The sequence below is a fragment of the Benincasa hispida genome, unplaced genomic scaffold, assembly GCF_027475165.1.
Source record: "Benincasa hispida cultivar pf3 unplaced genomic scaffold, pf3_genome.v1.1 HicScf267, whole genome shotgun sequence".
Lineage (NCBI taxonomy): Eukaryota > Viridiplantae > Streptophyta > Magnoliopsida > Cucurbitales > Cucurbitaceae > Benincasa > Benincasa hispida.
Window position 1 is genome coordinate 3255 of NW_028326346.1, and position 18909 is coordinate 22163.

At 33.1% G+C, this 18909-nt stretch overlaps 2 protein-coding genes and 1 pseudogene across 4 annotated transcripts; 2 read left to right on the top strand and 1 right to left on the bottom strand.

Annotated features, from left to right (window-relative positions):
* Positions 1-4321: 4321 nt before the first annotated feature.
* Positions 4322-5000, top strand: LOC150030364 (ferredoxin-like). The gene has a single exon (XM_090309796.1). The coding sequence runs from the start codon at positions 4348-4350 to the stop codon at positions 4795-4797; it is 450 nt and encodes a 149-aa protein (XP_090165922.1). The 5' UTR covers positions 4322-4347; the 3' UTR covers positions 4798-5000.
* A 605-nt stretch (positions 5001-5605) lies between these two features.
* LOC150030365 (ferredoxin-2-like) lies at positions 5606-6597 on the top strand (annotated as a pseudogene). The gene has a single exon (XR_016527051.1). The product of XR_016527051.1 is annotated as a ferredoxin-2-like (transcript).
* Positions 6598-13533: 6936 nt separating this feature from the next.
* Positions 13534-18892, bottom strand: LOC150030366 (MLO-like protein 4). Of its 2 annotated transcripts, none has more exons than XM_090309797.1 (13): positions 18665-18892; positions 18456-18572; positions 17713-17773; positions 17355-17446; positions 16349-16423; positions 15798-15883; positions 15672-15721; positions 15533-15573; positions 15271-15441; positions 15144-15179; positions 14948-15015; positions 14514-14574; positions 13534-14020 (listed from the first exon to the last, which is right to left on the bottom strand). In XM_090309797.1, exons 1-13 carry the CDS (start codon positions 18881-18883, stop codon positions 13598-13600), a joined length of 1500 nt encoding a protein of 499 aa, XP_090165923.1. In that variant the 5' UTR covers positions 18884-18892; the 3' UTR covers positions 13534-13597. The 2 variants fall into 2 exon arrangements, with proteins under 2 accessions (XP_090165923.1, XP_090165924.1); XM_090309798.1 differs by having other exon boundaries at positions 18670-18808.
* Positions 18893-18909: the final 17 nt, after the last annotated feature.

Sequence of the window (18909 nt, forward strand, 5' to 3'; positions counted from 1 at the left end):
TTTTGGAACAGGCTATACTTTGGGCTTGATTCAAGATTCATCTAAGCGAGGAGAAAGATTAAATTGCTTGCCACTTAGGCGTAATTTGAAGTAAGTATTCTTACTACTAGAACTGCCCACGGGCCAGGCATTAGATGTATGCTAGCATGTTAAATGAAGGTCATGGCATAATGACAACATGAAATATTGATAGTATAACATGATTAAAGTATGTTTTGTTGTGAGATCCGAATTATTTATTTATGCACATAGACACTTGAATGCTAGTATGAGATGGTATGTGCTTCCATGGTTGTATTTGATCTGATGATGTTGAGGTATACATGTATATTGTAGAACCATGATGTTGAGGTATATGTGTATGTTGTAGAGCCATGATGTTGAGGTTTATATGTATGTCATAGATTTGTACAGTGATGATTATGATGTTGAGACTGTGCAAATGTCCTTATTGATTAGTTAGATGCCCATTAGATTTTGTGTTTCCTTCGGGATTCACCAGTTTGTGTTTCCTTCGGGATTCACCAGTTTGTGTCTCCTTCGGGATTCACCAGAGGTAGTGGGCATACTTAACTACAGTAGGATAGGACTAAGTCTCCTTCTTGTTTCATGTGTATATGTGTCCCATAAGGACTAGAGCAATTTATATGTTTCACCAGAGGTGGGTATCTAGATGACATAAATGCCCAGCTTGACCCCAATAGTGGGGTTACTTACTGAGTATTTTTATACTCATTCTATCTCATGTTGTTGTTTCAGGTAAGGGTAGAGATGCACCGGCGATGGACAAGCGGAATTCGTGATCGAGCCACTGGGACTAGTTTTTACGCTTCCGCATCATGAAATTTAGAGTTCTTTTCATGTTTCTCTTAACTCTTAGTTTTGATGTTTAAAACTTACTTTTAAGAATCGTTTTTCAGACTTATTTATTATCCTTTATGATTTATGGGTACCCTACTATTGTTTTAGTATTTAAATTTAATGAAAGTCTTTTGAACTTACCTTATTTAATTAGCATTTATTTCGTCATAACCGAGTGTCGTTTTGAGTTCCATGCATGCATATATTTAGTAACGGCCTAACTTAAGTCCTAGGTGGTCGGGTCGTTACAATGACAGTCAAGAGCTCGACTTGCTTTCTTTCCCTTCTCTAATCCTTAATTTTTTTTTGTATTTGGAACACTATGGTAATGAATGACTAATTTGTGTTCTTAGGATTTTTTTATTTAGTTTTATGGATTGCTTAAACTTTGTTGATTGTTATTGGATTCGATCCGTGCATAATTTATTTTACCATGTTTAATCTTAATATGTTTGAGCAACTAGCCATTGTTTGAATGTCCTTTACTTGATGTCTTGCTAGCGAGAGAGGGCGTTAGGTTAGATCTAGCATGTTAAATTGTTATTCAAATATGCACGGTGGTGATAGGAGATTAATAGAGATCAATGATGGAGAAACTTAATGCTATAGCTTATCAATTAATTGCATGAAATTAAATTATTGGATAGGTATTGGAAAGGGTTGAGCTCGATAGGGGATACCTGGATATAAGACTCTTAAGTCTATAATTAGCATGAAATTAATATGAGGTCTAGACAATTAATTTGTCTAATCCATTTAATGAAGTCTAGTTTCACCCTTGTATATTTTTAATTACTTTCAAGGATTAGATTAGATTAGTTAAGTTCTCATCACATTCCGATTCCCTAAATAAAATTAGAAGGATCTCTAAATAGCTAAAAGAATCAAAAATTAATTTTCCAAAGGACGATCTCAATCTCTTAACCATTTTAGCATATTATAACTCGACGACTACACTCGCGCAATATCACTTCCCTCCTCTTTTCCTTTCCCATCTTCTTCTTCATGGTCTTGAGGAGCCTTGTTTACCAAAAGTGAGTTCCAACTCTTTGGTACCAAAAGTGCAATTTTTAGAAATAATAATGTATTTTATAATTATTTTTAATAAAGACAGATATGTAATTAATGTACTAAAAATACCATGTAATTAAGATGAATTAAAATATATTATTATAATTTTTTTTTTTTTTTTGGAAAGTAACGTTTGAGGCCATGTCCATAAGCCCTTCAGTCTATCCATTACGGTCCACATATTTATATCAAGGGGAAATGGTAGAAAATAGCCCAATTGGAAACCTCATATTGAAAAAAACAAAAACAAAAACAAAAACAAAAACAACAAACAAAAAAAAAAAAAAAAACAAAAAAACAAAAAAGAAAAAAGAAAAAGAAAAATGACCTACATATTGATTCCCACTCCCTTTCCTTGTTATATGAATAGTCTAAACACCCATCTCCCTAAATCTCTTGTATATCCAATTCCCAAACTTTGTTATTAAATCTTTCAAAATTTTTGTGTTACATACAGATTTAAATTGCTATCCTTTCCAAATATATATGTATATATAGTGTTATTTTTGAAATTATATCAAAATTTATTAGCCTTTTATCTTTATTCTTAAATCGTAATTATCTAAACTTATTTTTTCACCCTTTAGATTTGGGAACTATAAGAGGAACTAACAGATAAAGTTTAAATTTTTATTAGACATAGTAAAAAAATATAAAAATTCAATTTTTTCTAAAAGGCTAAACATGAGATAACGTAATAAATAAAGGTTTCCATTCCAAATATCAATAGTTCAATCTCTCACTTTAATATTTCTTGATTTTTTTTTTAAAAAATTCTTTTTAGGAGGCCAACACGAATCCAACTAAGTGTTTAAGACATTACTTTTTTCATGTTTCAACCATTGAGAAGATTTAACCATAATGAACATAGTTCAATGATATACAAAGGTGTTAGCGACCACAATGTCTATTGTTCGAATCCCCTATTTCTATGTATTAAAAAGAAAAAAATTAAGATTCATCCCATTCATCCCTTCACCATTCATTACTAAACTATGCCAAAATTCAATTGGGTAATTAAGATTTTAATTTAGGTTTAAGTTTAAAAAATAACATGTTTAATTATTGAAGTTAGAATTTGATATTTAATCATTCCCTAAAGTCCCTTAAGTTAACCTCTAGTTGATATAATGAAATGATAGCGTGACAGTTCAAATATGTTCGGTTAAACTTTTCTTACATGTGTTTTTTAAATGAGTTGGGGGTTATATATATTATATTATACTCATGACATTACAAACTAGTTTCGAATTTCACCATCCAATTGATGGTCAAATTTAAACATTTTGACTAAATACGTCATTTTTAGAACGTCAAGAACTAAATATAAACTAAATTCAAAAGAAAAATAAGTGGGTGCATTCTGGCGAAAATAAGTATAGGTCAACTAACATAGTGATTGTATTATCAACCTCCAAGTAGTTCAATTCTCTCACCCTACATAATGTCAAAAAAAAAAAAAAAAAAAAAAAGAGAACATTTTAAGCTAGGTCTATTTTTGTGTATTCCACACTCAATTTTGCAAGCATAATTTGGTAAGTGACAAATTCTTCTTATTTTTTGTGTGATTAAAGTGAGATGCACAAAAATCTAGTATTGCCCGACTCAAAATGACAAAAGAGTTCATTTAAAAAATAAAATAAAATTGGGGTGTGGGTATTGAAACTACAAACTTCATGGTCACTAACTATACTATATGCTAGTTGAACTATGAGATTGCATTTATTTCTTATGAGATTTGTTGAGTAATTTTGAAAACTACATAAATTAAACTCAAAGACGTTTACTAATGAGATTTGTTGAGTAGGTTTGCATTAGTTGTTTGCTATAAGATAGCTAGTTTGGGGCTTTCAACATAAAAAAGTCGACCCAACTTGGCTTTCAACCACCATTAGCTCACAAGCTCTTTTAAATTTGCATTTATTTCTTCATCGGACCTTGATCATGTCTTCTAAGCAATGTCAGTATATACGATGGAGAGATTCACAACTTTCATTACAATATTGCATTTTTTTCCGTAAAAAAATAAGAACCAAATCTCAAAATGAAAATTACATTGTATTCCCCTTTTTATGAAGCCTAGTATTTCTTTTTAGTAGGGATAAAAAGATTCGAATTATAGACATCTCCGTTGTTAATATATTCACATGCTAGTCTAACTACAATCTCAAAACCAGCCATTAATACTAATCGTTGGCTCTCTTCACATTTTTTGAAACCAAATCTTTGGAAGGATAAGAATCCATAACCATTACCATTCATTGGCAAAAGATAAGGCGTTAACCCACAGCCACATCCTCTCTATTTCACTCTCCACGTTATAGCCACACGACTCAAAATCCTCTTTAAAAAACCCTCTTCACTCTCTCAATTCCATTGCATCTCATTCCATCTCATCTCCAACACACGAGGTCAATGGGCAGCACCACCGCATTCACCGCTCCATTTCCGGCCGCTTCCTTCCTCCGCCGGAATCCTGCCGGTGGAGTGAGCCTTAAGCCATTTCCCAACGTGGGTCAGTCTCTGTTTGGGCTGAAGCACGGCAGCAGCCGCGGCGGACGAGTGACGGCGATGGCCTACAACATAACCCTCATAACCCCAGAAGGAGAGAAATCGATTACATGTACTAGTGATGTATACATTTTAGATGCGGCTGAGGAAGCCGGGCTTGACCTTCCTTACTCTTGCAGAGCAGGGGCTTGTTCTTCTTGCGTTGGAAAAGTGGTATCAGGGACATTGGATCAATCTGATAATAGCTTTCTTGATGATGATCAGATGGCTCAAGGTTGGGTTTTAACTTGTGTTGCTAGGCCTGAATCTGATCTTGTAATTGAGACCCACAAGGAGGACGTCTTTGCTGGTTAAAACAGAGGAACAAGAAAGGGGAAGGAGGATTAAACTTTTTTTTTTTTCTTTTCTTTTCTTTTCAATCTTTGTTGATGAGAGTAAGCAAAATGGACACTGTTTTCTTAGCTTCTTGATGATATCTCTCTCTTTCTAAGTGTTTATTGAATGTTGTATTGTTCATCACTGGTTTAAGTTGATTTTCATAACTTGGGCTTTGTTCATCTGTTGTTGGGTTGTTCATTTTCATTTTCTTTTAGCATGTAAGATGTGAATGATACTATCTTTTAGCTTAATATATGTTTATATCTAGATTTTGTTTGGTAACTATTTTGTTCTTGTTTTTGTTCATGTGTTGTTGGGTTGTTCATTTTTGTTTCTTTTGTTATCTAAGATGTGAATGATTGTATCTTTTAGTTTAATGTATCTCTAAGCTTAGTCTGTAACCATTATGTTTATAGTTTTGTTCATCTGTTGATGGATTGTTCATGTTCATTTCCTTTTAGCATCTAAGATGTGGATGATACGTCTTTTGACTTAATGTATCTCTACTAGGCTCTATTTATCAACCATTTTGTTTTTCGTTATGTTCATCTTTGTCTGGGTAGTGGATTGTTCATTTTCATTTCTTTTTGGCATCTAAGAATGATACTTTCTTTTAGCTTTATCTCTATCTCTGGTCCGTTTAGTAACAATTTTTTTTTTAAATTTTAAAAATTAAGTCTATGTTGCTGTCCACCTCTAGGTTTCTTTGTTTTATTATCTACTTTTCATCCATGTATTAAAATAAAATATAATAATTAAAAAAATTATATTATCTCTCTCCTCTATCCCCACCTTTCTTTCCTCTTCTTTAATTATTATTTAAACTTATACCTTTTAAACCTAATCATACAAATTAGAACTAAGAAAAAGCAACTTTTAATTACCAATACCAACTCAAGCTACAAAAGCAATTTTCTCCTTCACTTATTTAATAAAATGGAGCAATAAAATTACTCAATGTTGAGAAGTGGGTGAGATTTACAAAATTGTTCCATGTCTAGGCAATTGTCATCACCAATTTATTGGCCATTGAAAGATAAGGTTAGGCATAGCCTATGGTCTGTTTACCCTTTCCACATTAGAGCCACACAGCCATTCTCTTCCAAGAAAAACCTCACTTGCACCATATCTCCATTCCATTCCAAGTAGCAAAATGGCCAGCAACCCCATCACCACCCCTTCCTTCCTCTGGTCCTAGCCACCGGCCGCGACGTTGAGGCCACGGTCGGTGACTAATGTGTTAAGCGCTTGTTTGGGCTGCAGAAGGGAGGCAGGCGCGTGACGGCGATGGTAACATACACGGTGAAACTAATAACACCAAGTGGAGAGAAAGTGATCAAGTGTCTGGATAACGAGTACATTCTCGATGCCGCGGAAAACGAAGGGTTGGACCTTCCATACTCATGTAGAGCAGGAGCATATTCTTCTTGTGTAGCAAAATTGAAATCAGGGAAGGTGGATCAGTCAGATGTTAGCTTCCTTGATGATGATCAGATTGCACAGGGCTGGGTTCTTGCTTGTTTGGCTACTCCTCCCTCTGATGTTGTTATTGAGACACACAAGGAGGAAGAATTTTCAGGTTAAGAGATTGAGAGATTGAGGTGAATGAACAAGAAGGAATTCCATCTGAAAATAAGCAAATAGTGCTGTTTTTAGCTTAAGACAAGTAATTATATGTTGGATTTCAACTTATCTTGTTCTTTTTCATCAGTCATTTGGATCCTTTTTATTATCTATAAGGTAAAAACAAGCCAATGACGCTATTTTAGTGATTAAGGCTCAATATTTCTCTGTGTTTGTTGGCTTTTACGTAGGAAATCTTAGGGTAATTACAAAAGGTAGCACTTTTAGGGATAATAATTTAGTGTATAGCAACATTTTGAAAAAATTGCAAATATAGCAAAATCTATTAGTGATAGACTTCTATTAGTGATGGACTTCGAGAGATGGATCTAAATTTTGCTATATTTGCAATTTTTTTTTGTATTGTATTATATCTGCTAATATTTTGGGACTGATTGCTATATTGACAACTATCTCGAGATTTTATGAGTTGCCTAAAGATGCTTTCAATTGGAGAAGTGGCTCTAGCCTCTATCCGAATTTCTGACATTTTACTTGAAATTGTTTTAACCATAGATTTAGGAGTATTAGTTTTGTTCTCGAGTATAATCACGTACTCTTTTAGTAGATCTTCCTAATCAAAATGTTCAAATAATTATATTTTCCTATCGTTCATTTTCAGCTTAACCCCAATCTTGAACTCATAGCATTCGAGAGGAGAAAAAGAAATGAAAATCCGTGGGAGAGCATCAAAACATCACTAATTACTAATTTTTTTTCTTTATGGATTAAACTTGATGACCACCATGTCGAAATATAAACTTGATTTTGGGTTAGAAATATTTAGGCCTAGTCCAAACAATAGTTCAATTTCTAGAAATATCAAATATTAAAAGATTCTAGAGATATTACTTGTAGATGCTTAGAGTAGATTGACATCTAGAATATATGAGAAAAAAAGTGTAATTGTAAAGAATATTCTAGAGAGACATTTATAATCATTATATCATAATGCGTTGGCAAAATCTTAGCTAGAGATTTAGGGGTGTCAACTAATATAAATAGTCTTAGTAATTGTATCAAGCCAAAAAAAAATTTAGAAGGTTCAATAGCACAAGTAGCCTCTTTCTCATAACTTCTTCTAAATTACCTCCAACCTCCAAAGTTTCTTTCCAACAAAGTGGTATAGAGCTAAGAGATACTTTCTAAGAATATGGCAAGCAATAGCATGGTCTCATTCTAAGTCTTAATGCTCAACAAGAGAAACAATAATAATTGGAGTATCAAGATAGACTCTCCTTGGCTCACAAGATGTGGGGAGATCGTAGAGAAAGGATATGTCGAACCGGAGAATGATGGTGGTCCTTCTCACGCACAAAGAGATAGTTTAAAAAATTCAAGAAAGAGAGACAAGAAGGCTCTCTATCTAATCTATCAAGGATTAGATGACGATGCTTTTTAGAAGATTTTAAAAGCAAAGACAACAAATGAAGCATGGGAGAAGCTTCAAACATTGTACAAGGGAGCGGATCCAGTAAAAAAGTACGTCTTCAAACTCAGCAAACTCTAAGAGCTGAGTTTGAAACTTTGCATATGAAAGAAAGAGAAGTCATCTCAGTCTATTTCTGATAATTGTAAGCTCAAGGGATATAGTGATAGCGATTCGAGTGGAGATGTGGATGACTGCAAGAGTATGACTGGCTTTGTGTTCTACATAGGAGACACTGCCTTCACATGGATGTCAAAGAAGCAACCGACTGTTACCCTCTCCACATTGAAGCAAAATATGTGGTTGTTATCTCATGTGTTTGCTATGCACTTTGGTTAAGAAATCTACAAAAGGAGTTGGGACTATCACAAGAGGAACCAACCAAAATTTTTGTATATAACAAGTTATCAATTGCTTTGGCGAAGAACCCAGTCTTCCACAACCGGAGCAAGCACATTGATACACATTATATTATATTAGAGAATACATCGGAAGAAAGGATGTACAACTAGAGTATGGAGACTCATGATTAGGTAGTTGATATTTTTCACTAAGTCTTTTAAGAAAAAAACTTCACAAGGTCAAGAAATTTACTTGGAGTAACAAAATCAAGTTTAAGAGGGGGTGTTGAAATATAAACTTGATTTTAGGTTAGAAATATTTGAGCTAGTCCAAACAAAATCCCAATTCTTAGAAATATCAAGCATTAGAATATTCTAGAGATATTACCTGTAGGAGATGCTTAGAGTAGATTGAAAAATTATCTAGAATATATGAAGAAAAAAATGTAATTGTAAAGAATATTCTAAAGAGACATTTATAATCATTAGATCACGGCAAAATCTTAGTCATAGATTTAGGGATACCAACTAGTATAAATAAGAGGTATGTCTTACCATTTGTATCAAGGAAACAAAAAAAAAAAAAAAAAGAAAGAAAGAAAGAAAGAAAAGAAAAAGAAATACTTGAAGGTGTGTTAAAAAAAACCAAAGACTCGAAAAAATTGAACCCAACTTAAACCACTGGTTTGGGTTGGTTTTAAAATTAAGATGATTTGGTTTGGGTTCTATTTTAATGAACCTGATTAGATCGATCTGATTCTTGGGTTCAGAAGCTTTAATTTTGGTTGAACCATATCGATCCACAAAAATTAAAAGGAAATCATAGTAATAGTAGGACAACATAAAATAGGACTGGCCCATTGGCTAAAGACAATTATGTAGTTTTTTCTTTTTAGTACAATAATTGTAAGGTATGAGATTAAACCTTTGACCTCTTGCGATAAAGCACATGGCAATACTATTGAGCCAAATTCACTTTGGGGAGACAAATATGTAGTTAAACAAAAGCCCAAACACATTTTAAATTGGTAGGATTTAATTATGTAATGCCCTAGGCCCAAGATTTGGACCAGAATTTGAAATCGGATTCGGCCTTGATAGCCCCGACATAAACAAAAGTCCTCACTCACAGAGGCTTTCCAATATAAGATTGTTCTAAGCTAAGCACGCTTAACTGCGAAGTTCCTATGATTGAGCTACCAAAAAGAAAAGTGCACCTTTTTGGTATAGATAGTAATCTTCAATTCTTTTAAGCCTTTCTCAACCATAATTTCATGTTCTCAGGATGTCTTTGATTTGGATGTGATCTTGGTTTATTCATGTACCCCGGATCGTTACATGCCCACCAGCTTCCACTTGATTCATCTCTAAACCACATCTTACTAGGAGAGGTTCCACTCTAATACCATCTGTAATGACCCGACTTTCTAATATACTTCCAATACACTACTATGTACATGCATAAGCTTGAAAATATATTTCTAGAAGAAAAATCAAATAAAAATAATAATTTTTTTTTTTGTTAAATAAAGCTCTAAAATAATATATTTTTTTTTTTTTAAAAAAAAACACTATTCAGGGTACCCCTAATCCACTCTAAAATAAATTAAGTAAATAACTGACTAAAATTGTAACATTCCGAGTTCTGGATAAATTGGAGTTAATTATCTTAAATTGTTGGGTTTTAATTTCCTTTAGTTTTTGGATTTTGGAGAACTTAAAACAATTGGGAGAGAATTAATTTTATGTAGTCTTAAATTGATATAAATATTTGGAAGGATTTAATTCGTATCAAATTGATGGATTTTATGCCCTTTAATTTCAGTTTTTGGAGCATAAATTAAGGTATTTTGAGAACATAAGCAATCGTTGAGTGAACTGTATCCTCTTTTTGTTAGTTGACTTAAGTCGCACCATTACTGCTGGGTGTCTTTGCCTCCGAACCGTACATGAGACGAGTTTTTGCCTCATATAGCTCGGGCCAAAGATTTCCTTTGAGAAAATTTGGAGATTTTGGAGATATTGTAATAAAATATTTTATTTACCTTTTAAATTTTGAAAGAAATGAAAGAATTGAGATATTTGAAATTAAAGGAGAGTGAAAAGAGGCAGAAAATCGGAGAGAAAGACAGTAGTGCGGTTTTTCAGTGATAGCTTCCACAAAATTATTGATTGTTGGAATTTGAACCGTTGGATCGTGTTGAAATTTGGTCAGTCTATTCGGGACATGTAGGGTCTTGTTTGAACAGTTTGGATCATCGTTTGGAGCTCTGGTTTGTTTGTAATCGCTGTTGAATAGAATCTGTAAAACTGGAAACCCCCTCTCACTCTCGCAAACTCTCCTCATGCAAAGACCCTTACTACCAGCCATTAGCCTAAACAATTTGCGTCATCCGACAACAACGCCCATCTATGGTTGCCGTTGCCGCCACCACCACTACCATTGCTAGCACCACTGTCGCCATAATTGATATTTTGAGTGATTTATTTGGTATTTTATAGGTTTTCTTGGAAAACCTTGAATATCCATCAAATTTTGGTTTAAGTTTTAGCTTACCCATATTGTTTTGATGTTGAAATTGAGTTTTATAAAATCTTAAAGGTGGTTTCCGACAAGATTAAAAGTGTTATGCGTCCTTTTTGTAAGGTTTGGGGTCTTTGTTGACAATTTTTGGATAGTCACTAAGTGTCGGCTTAACTTTTGTTTTAATTGTGATTTTTGGAGGTTGGATTAGAAGGTCTAAAGCGGATGTTCATTAGAGTTAAAGGTTGATTTTGGTGATATAGTTATCGGATCATGTTGACCTTGAAGCTTTAGAGTGGTTTTGGATCAAAGCACATGTTGGATAAGTTGTTTGGTGACATCTGGGTTAAGTTGTGATTGAAATTGTGCCCTAAACGTTGTTTAATTTTGCTTTATGTTTTTGGATTTATAATTCCAAGGTAAGTGTCTTACTATTGGTTCACTTTTGAACCAATCGCCCCAAACACATGATGATGTTTAGATTGTTATATATAATGTAAAGGACTGTCTTGACTGATATTGTATGATATGTTGATTGAGGTGCTTTTGGTAAATTTTCATGGGTTAAGTGGTGATGATTGGACTGTTTGATTTAATTATATGGACTGGTTTGACTGTGGTATTATATAATGATGATTGAGGGCGTTATGGTAATTTTTTCTAAGTTAAGCGACTGTGTTTATGATAAAAGTTTTAAATGTAGACTGATGCATGCTAGGTATATATATATATATATATATATATATTTCCTTTCCCTTCCTGAATGCATATATAATCACATCAAACTCAAATTTTTCACATCTTCAATTAATTTAATTGATCCCTCCACCAACTTTAAATTCCAAACCCACAACCATTTATCCAAATTTTCTTAAATTGGATTTCAAATTTCCGAGGCACCATTTGGTTTTTTATTTTGTTTTTGAAAATTAAACCTATTTCATTCACATTTTTTATAATGATTTGCATCATTCTTAACTACAATGGTAGAATTCTTAGCCAAATTAAAAAAAAAAAAAAAACAAAAACTACTTTTTGCAAACTACTTTTTTAGTTCTCAAAATTTGGTTTGGTTTTTTAAACCATTGTTGAAAAGTAGATAACGAAGGAAGAAATTTGGTGGGGAGGTAATGTCCACATGTTTAATTTTAAAAAACAAAAACAAAAAACAAAATGATTACCAAATAGTGTTTAAATCTCTAACAATTGAATTAAATCCAATTTTTAAATCTTTAGCTCTTTATTTGAATCGAATTATCCTAACCCACTAATTCAATTTTAGCCTCAACATTCATAACACCCAAATAATTTTGGACAATTAAATTAAAAATTACCTCAACATTCATAACACTCAAATAATTTTAGATAATTAAATTAAAAATTACCTAAAAAGTTGGATGGTCACAAATAAGCTTCCCATCCCAACTGTCACATGTAGGTTTACTAGATTGGTGAATCTTATTTAAAATTCTATTTCATATACTCTTTCTTTTATTTCAATTTATATCAAGTAATTATTTGATATCTTTCAATTTTATTAGGATATTTCATATTTCGTATATGAGTAAAATAAGATTCCCTCTTTGGACTTCAAGTAACTTAAATAGATAAGTACATTTTAGAAAAAATGACCTTTGTAATCTTTGAGTTTTTAAGAACTGGTATATTTGGTCCCTGTAACTTTAATTTAATCATTTTAGTCCCCACTTTTGCAAAATAGGTTAATATTTTCTACTAGTTAAATATTTTTTATAATTATTTTAAATACAAATTTAAGTTGAAGATATATATGTTTTTCTCTCTCTCCATCTCAATCCCCTCTTCTCTCTCTCATCCCCTCCACCATTTTTTCCCATGACTTGTGCTTCCCAAATTTCCTTTTATGTCACATTGTTTTCAAGCTTTCTTTTACTTTAGACGAGAATTTGGGCATGTGTCTTTGTTAACTCACAATTGAGTTGGTTTTTTTGTGAAATAGTTTGTTTCTTGGTTCACGAGCACCCGATGAGGTTGTTGAAGGTGAGATCAATTCTGGTGTAGAATGGAAATTTGTGGACGAAATCCGGCAGAATTACACGAAAAGTATGTTGAGAGAAGATAAAGATGGTCAAGAGGATTAACTATTAGGTACAAATTAGAATTTTGAGAGAGGATGAAAATGAAGAGAGAGAACAAAAACCGTGGGGGAGGAGAGAGAGGAGCTGGGATTGAGATTGAGAAAGAGAAATAATTTTATATTTTTAATTTAAATCTGTATTTAAAATAATTTTAAAAATACTTAATCAAGTAGAAAATATTAAAAATGACCTTTTAAAACCTATTTTTCAAAAGTGAAGGACTAAAATGACAGAATTGAAATCACAGAAATCAAATGCACCTATTCTTAAAAATACATTACTAAAAAGGTAGTTTTCCCTACCTTTTATTTCTTTTATATTGGGGCATGAGAGAGAACCGATGGAACCGAATCAACTAACCCATCTTATGGAATTTGGTTTGGGTTCATTAATTTAGTAAAAGGTTTGTTAGGGTTAGAGAAATACACCAATCTGGATATAAAATATACCTAAACCCACCTCAACCCAACCCACGAATACTCATACGTGTTCAATAACATAAATAGCTTCTTTCTCATATCTTTCTTTCAAATTATCTCCAATCTCCAAAAGTTTCTTTTCAACAGACAATCATTTCACTGTTTCTTACTAAATATACAAGTGAAACTCAAATCGGTCTACATGAGCTATAAAATATTGAGCTATAAAAATATTTGTTGAGATCAATATCTAAATATTTGTTGAGATCATGAAGATTGTCATACCGAATCAGTTCAACCTTACAAAGAGGGTATAAATGCGTTCATGTCCTTTTGAACAAGTCGAAAAGTGACTCAGCCTGGCTATCTTCGCCATTTTCTGCATTCTTTTCTATGCCATTAGCATGAGCATGAGAAACTCTTGCAGATTGTGATAGAAAATCTGCCATATTGGGGGGAAGTTCATGCCTCCTTAAGCTTGAAGACTCAATAATGGCCTCCAGTTGGGCAGTAGACTGTATTGTCACCTGATTCGAAGTTTCGAAAGATGAGCTCCGTGACAACGTACCCGACGCAATGGTTATTTCATCTCGTTCGTCGACCATTGATTCAAGTGAACATACTGATCTTGTAGTGACAGAAAGTGCAGAGTCACGTTTGGACCTCTCCTTTACTCTCTTGCACCAACTATGCAGTGACTCTCTCACACTCTCAGCCACCAATGCTTTCTTACACTTGGATCCCATCTGAAGGTTTTCAGAAAATTATTGAAATTTGAAGAAAAATCAATTTTTAAATCTAGGTTAAAATACCATTTTTGCCTCTATACTATGAAAATTGTTTAACTTTAGTCCCCACATACTTTTAGCTGTCCAATTTTAGTTATTGTACTTTCAATAAATCTTAAATTTAGTCCCCAATGTTAGTTTCTTGTTGATTTTTTTAAAACAGAAAAATTTTTACTAAATAGCATTCTTACTATAAATTTTGAAAATATATTCACATAAATATTTCCTAGTATGAAATTATTATTATTATTTAATCAATTTTGATAAAAATTAATTTTAAGGGACTTATTTAAGATTTATTGAAATTACATAGACTAAAATTGGACAAAATACAAGGACTAATTGAACAAACTTCAAAATATGGGGACCAAAATGGTATTTTAACCTTAAATCTATCAAATTCATTTGAATCCATAGATACAATATTCCATTTTAGAAAAGTTGGACTAACCAGTGTAACAATTACATTAAGTGGCACTGTGCTGTAGCTGCACCAAAACTGAACAAGAACACTGCATAGCCAAGGGATTAAACAAATTGATGAACATAGAGATTGAAAGATTAGATGGAAAATCAAATTAGAAGCAAAGAGGATTGCAAAGAATATACAGTAGATTGAATATACCCGAAAGGAAGGCGAATGAAAACTACGGTTAAGAAATGGGGAGAAAACAAATACACATTCCAAAAACAGAAAAATAAAAACGAAATTGTTATCAAATAGGCCTAACAATACCAATCATCACAACAGTATAAAATCAGTTTTGCAAAACAAACTACCAAACATCCCAAAACCATATCTACATGAACCAGGAAGCAATAGTAGTACAAACAACATGCATCTTCTTATTTTCAGTATATGAACTTCTTGGAGGGAAAACTTACCCTGAAGTCAACCTCGTGATTATCATAAAGTTGTTCTTCATGAAGCAAGATCTCTCCTTAAGTCCCCACTGAAGTTAAGAAATGTATCCAACTCTATTTAATTTCCCATGATTGGAAAGGAAACAACCAGAACACTTTCTTTCGTGACAAATGTGCGCAAAGACACATAATCGAGTGAATTTGGACATATTCTTACCAAGGACCAGATAAATGTCGCCATCTCAAATGCGTTCTGCAAGTTCGAGTCCAAACAAAGAAACAACATCAATCATTTATCAAGAAGTGATAATCTAGTTATATGGAAAATTTGATGTGTGCTGGACCTGAAATACGATGAACTGTATTAACCGTAGTAGAATCTCAGGCTTTCCAAACCAAAACAGATCATCTCTTGGTTTTATTTGAGTCCCAACTGCTGGACCTGTCTGTTCCAAAACTTCAAGTGCCAAAGAGGATACTACATGTTGAAGTTTTGTCCCAACCAGCATAACAAGCTTTGAGCCAAAACAATCAAGCAATTAGTCAGTTTTCGAACAATTTATATTTTTGGTTTGGGGAAAAAACTTGAACACAGATACTACTTACAGCGGCTGGTATGAAAGAAAGCCAAAAGTAGATATTTAGACCTGTTGTATAGAGACAACTTTAAACGGCTGGAAAAAGAAAAGGAAGAAATAAGACTTACATGGAGTCTTTATAACATTATTCTGTCATCAAAAGTTACCGTGAATGTTGACAAAGATGCAAAGAATGGCGTAGCCCCATAGTGGCCAGCTGCATGTGATGTAACTAAATTCAGCCATCTTATTTCCTACCAATGAAACTGATTTAATTCATAAAAACTGCATACCTAATTCCAAGGATTCCATGGAACTCGTCTTCCATGCTCCGAACCATGTACTTGTGGAAATCATAAGAAATCGGTAATTTGTGCTTCTGGATGTTATTAAAGCAGCAGTTAAGTGGAGGCAGTTTGACATAAATATAATGTAAATATGACAAAAATTGAAGCAAATTTAATTCTATAATCTATATATACATTGTATTTCCCTTATACACCTATTCTCAAAATAAGATTTGAAACTCCAACGTTTGACCTTTCAAATTTATTTTCAATTTGACCGTTTAAATAAAATTGGAGTTGAACAACTATGGTACTCAAGACATCTAGATCCTTATCTTAACAGTACCAATTCTTTACCAAAACTTGACACTATTTGCTTTTGGTTTTGCATTGCATGAACAAAACTGCAGTTGCTTAATGTACTCGGGATTAGCTCTAGTAAACTTGTCAGAGCTGTTCCACATGAGTTTTTCATTCTTCCACACACTTGTGTTGGCTACATAAGTAATGTCTTTATTTTATTTTATTTAGGAATGAATGCCAAACGGAGTACTCACTGTAATGAAACCCAAACGAAGGGCCAAATAGTCTGATTTCTTTATTGAACTCTTGAACTGACGTATAAAACAAAGCTGCATCAAAAACCATCCTTAGTTTGTTAACAAAGAATAAGAAAGTCATCCAATGAGTTAAGAAATTTTAGGCTACAAGGTGCTGAATTCATCAATTGACTTAGATTGAAATTTGCGTTCTCTCTCAGTTTACCAGTATAAAACTAGAGAATACAAATTTATCCTTCAATATTTACTAGTCAAAACGTGCATGAACAGCATTTATTTTCTTTTTCTAAGATGGAAAAGGCAACCCATCAATCACGTAAAAAATAGAATTTTTTGTACGAATGACCCATTCACATGTCCCTTTATGATTAATGACCCGCCCCCACAATATTATGAAATCTAACCTTCAGCATAGGTTAGAGCGCACTACCGCATTTCATATCCTATTGCGTCAAGGATGACCATGTCTAGTGTAGCGCTAGCACCATCTTTATCACGATTTTTATTTTTCTATTGTGTTTTTCTCATTTTTCTCATAGTTTGTTGTTTTCTAGGCGAGAAAAATGAAGATCACGATAGAAATGACCATCGCGTTAGGGTTATATGGCTATCCCTAATGCGAAACGTTATAAAATGTTTGCTGTATTTTCCCATTTTTCTTACAATTTGTTGGTTTTCCTAAAAAAAATGAAGATCGCGATAGAGATGGCTATCGCGTTAAGGCTACAATAAACATGATCATCCCTAACACGATAAGTTATAAAATGAGATAGTACGCTCCAACGTAAGCAGAAGGTTAGATTTCATACATTTGTAGGGGGTGGGTCATCAATCATAAAGACCCCTTCTAAAAAGGTCATCCGTACAAAAAACCTCTATAAAATATGAGTTACTTTCAGAAGTATACTTGCATGAAATTATCCTACTAATCTAGGAGATAGCACAACAATAGAAACGTGCAAAAAAAAAAAAAAGAGCATTATTTAAAAGAGAGATAAAATACCATCCATATGAGAATACGACTCCTGCTCCATGGATGAGATGTGTGATGGAATACAAACGTCGTTTGTCGCCTCATCACCTTATTTCTTGTAGCTAGAACCAAAGGAATGCTACAATAGGTAAGAAATAAGATTCTAAAGAAAAAAATATTAACAGACGGGGCTGAACTAAATGATTGGATAACTTATTGAAAAGATGGAGTTTGTTTTAGTAGTTAGGATTTTTTTTAGTGCCCTTGTGTGTGTGTGTACACACACATATATATATTTTTCTCAATGAAAGGGTGGTTCTAAAAACAAATATGTATAAACGGGGAGGAAACTGAAAAGTACCCTCCCCTTTGTCCTAAATTGGTATACCTGGCAAATTTTCCTCAGCAGCTAATTTAACTTGATTTTCCCATTTCCTCCAACTGTATATCTGAAAGAGGTGCATAGAGATTTAGTAAAGCAATGAATTTGAGAAAATAGACTTTTAGACAAAAAAAATTCTTGATAATTCGACAATATTTTATTTACTGCGTAATTTTACAAAGCAAATCTACACAAATGCATCAAATTGACTTAATTTTTTAAATAGATATATAAAATATAAGGTGACGTGATTTAACATAATATCATAGTAAAAAGTTTGATATTCAAGATTTGGTAACATCATTTTCTCTCTCAATCAATATTTGAAATCACTAGCTCAATTAATAGCAATAGTCACTTGCAAAGTCTTGTGTTAACATTTTTTTCCCTATTTGGTTGGTGGATAAGAAATGACTTCACTGATTGAATGAAGTTATCTAAAGAGGTACAAAATGGGGTCTTGTTAATCCTTGAACAGACAAGTTAGAAGGAATGTTTTTAAAGAATGTTAAGAATATACATAAAAGATTGAATATAATATTACATATTAATTTAAACTTTAGTGGTGACTTAACACACTTTGAACAATAAGTCACATTGATGTATCAAGATGATAAACGAATCTCCATTTGTCACTACGTCGAGATCAATGATTGTTAGCTTCCCTCCATATTTATGTTCCACATTTCAAATCCCTAATATAAAATATTCATGTCAAACAGAATTTACAATTAGTATAAAGTTTGTACCTTACTCATTGCCAGACCAACAGCTAGACAGCTATAAAGAACATGAGTGATCCCAAGAACGAATAAGAAGCGGTGAAGTTGTTCAAGTCCCTCATATGAAACAAAAGGCTCACGACCCTGAAATCAACAGCTAGAATTTCTTAAGCATTTTTTTACTCTGTTTTTGTTTTTCCGAACATGAAAACAAAAGATGGAAGTAGATGCTTAACCTCACCACATTGATGCGGCAGAGCACTCAATCCTCTTTGAGGAATGACAGTTTCATTAGGAGATAATAGAGAATTTTCAAGCAGAATATGTTCATTGGTGGCATAATCTTCTTCTGAACAAATGTAGAATCTACTGGTGAAAAGGGATGAGTTCACACAAATTTCAGAGATCCACCTTGCACATTGTGCCAGCATCAAAGATATTAGTCCAAGCAGCATCAGCTCTACCAAGATGGGAAACAAAA

Excerpts from the sequence above, each read along its gene's own strand:
- LOC150030364 (XM_090309796.1), top strand. The coding sequence starts at position 4,348 with ATGGGCAGCACCACCGCATTCACCGCTCCATTTCCGGCCGCTTCCTTC.
- LOC150030366 (XM_090309797.1), bottom strand. The coding sequence starts at position 18,883 with ATGCTGCTTGGACTAATATCTTTGATGCTGGCACAATGTGCAAGGTGG. Across the intron at positions 16,424-17,354 it reads GTCGTATTCTCATATGGATG|CTTTGTTTTATACGTCAGTT; the intron begins GTATTTTATCTC and ends TTTTTGATGCAG. Across the intron at positions 15,574-15,671 it reads CATCTTTGTCAACATTCACG|GTCTAAATATCTACTTTTGG; the intron begins GTAACTTTTGAT and ends TCTATACAACAG.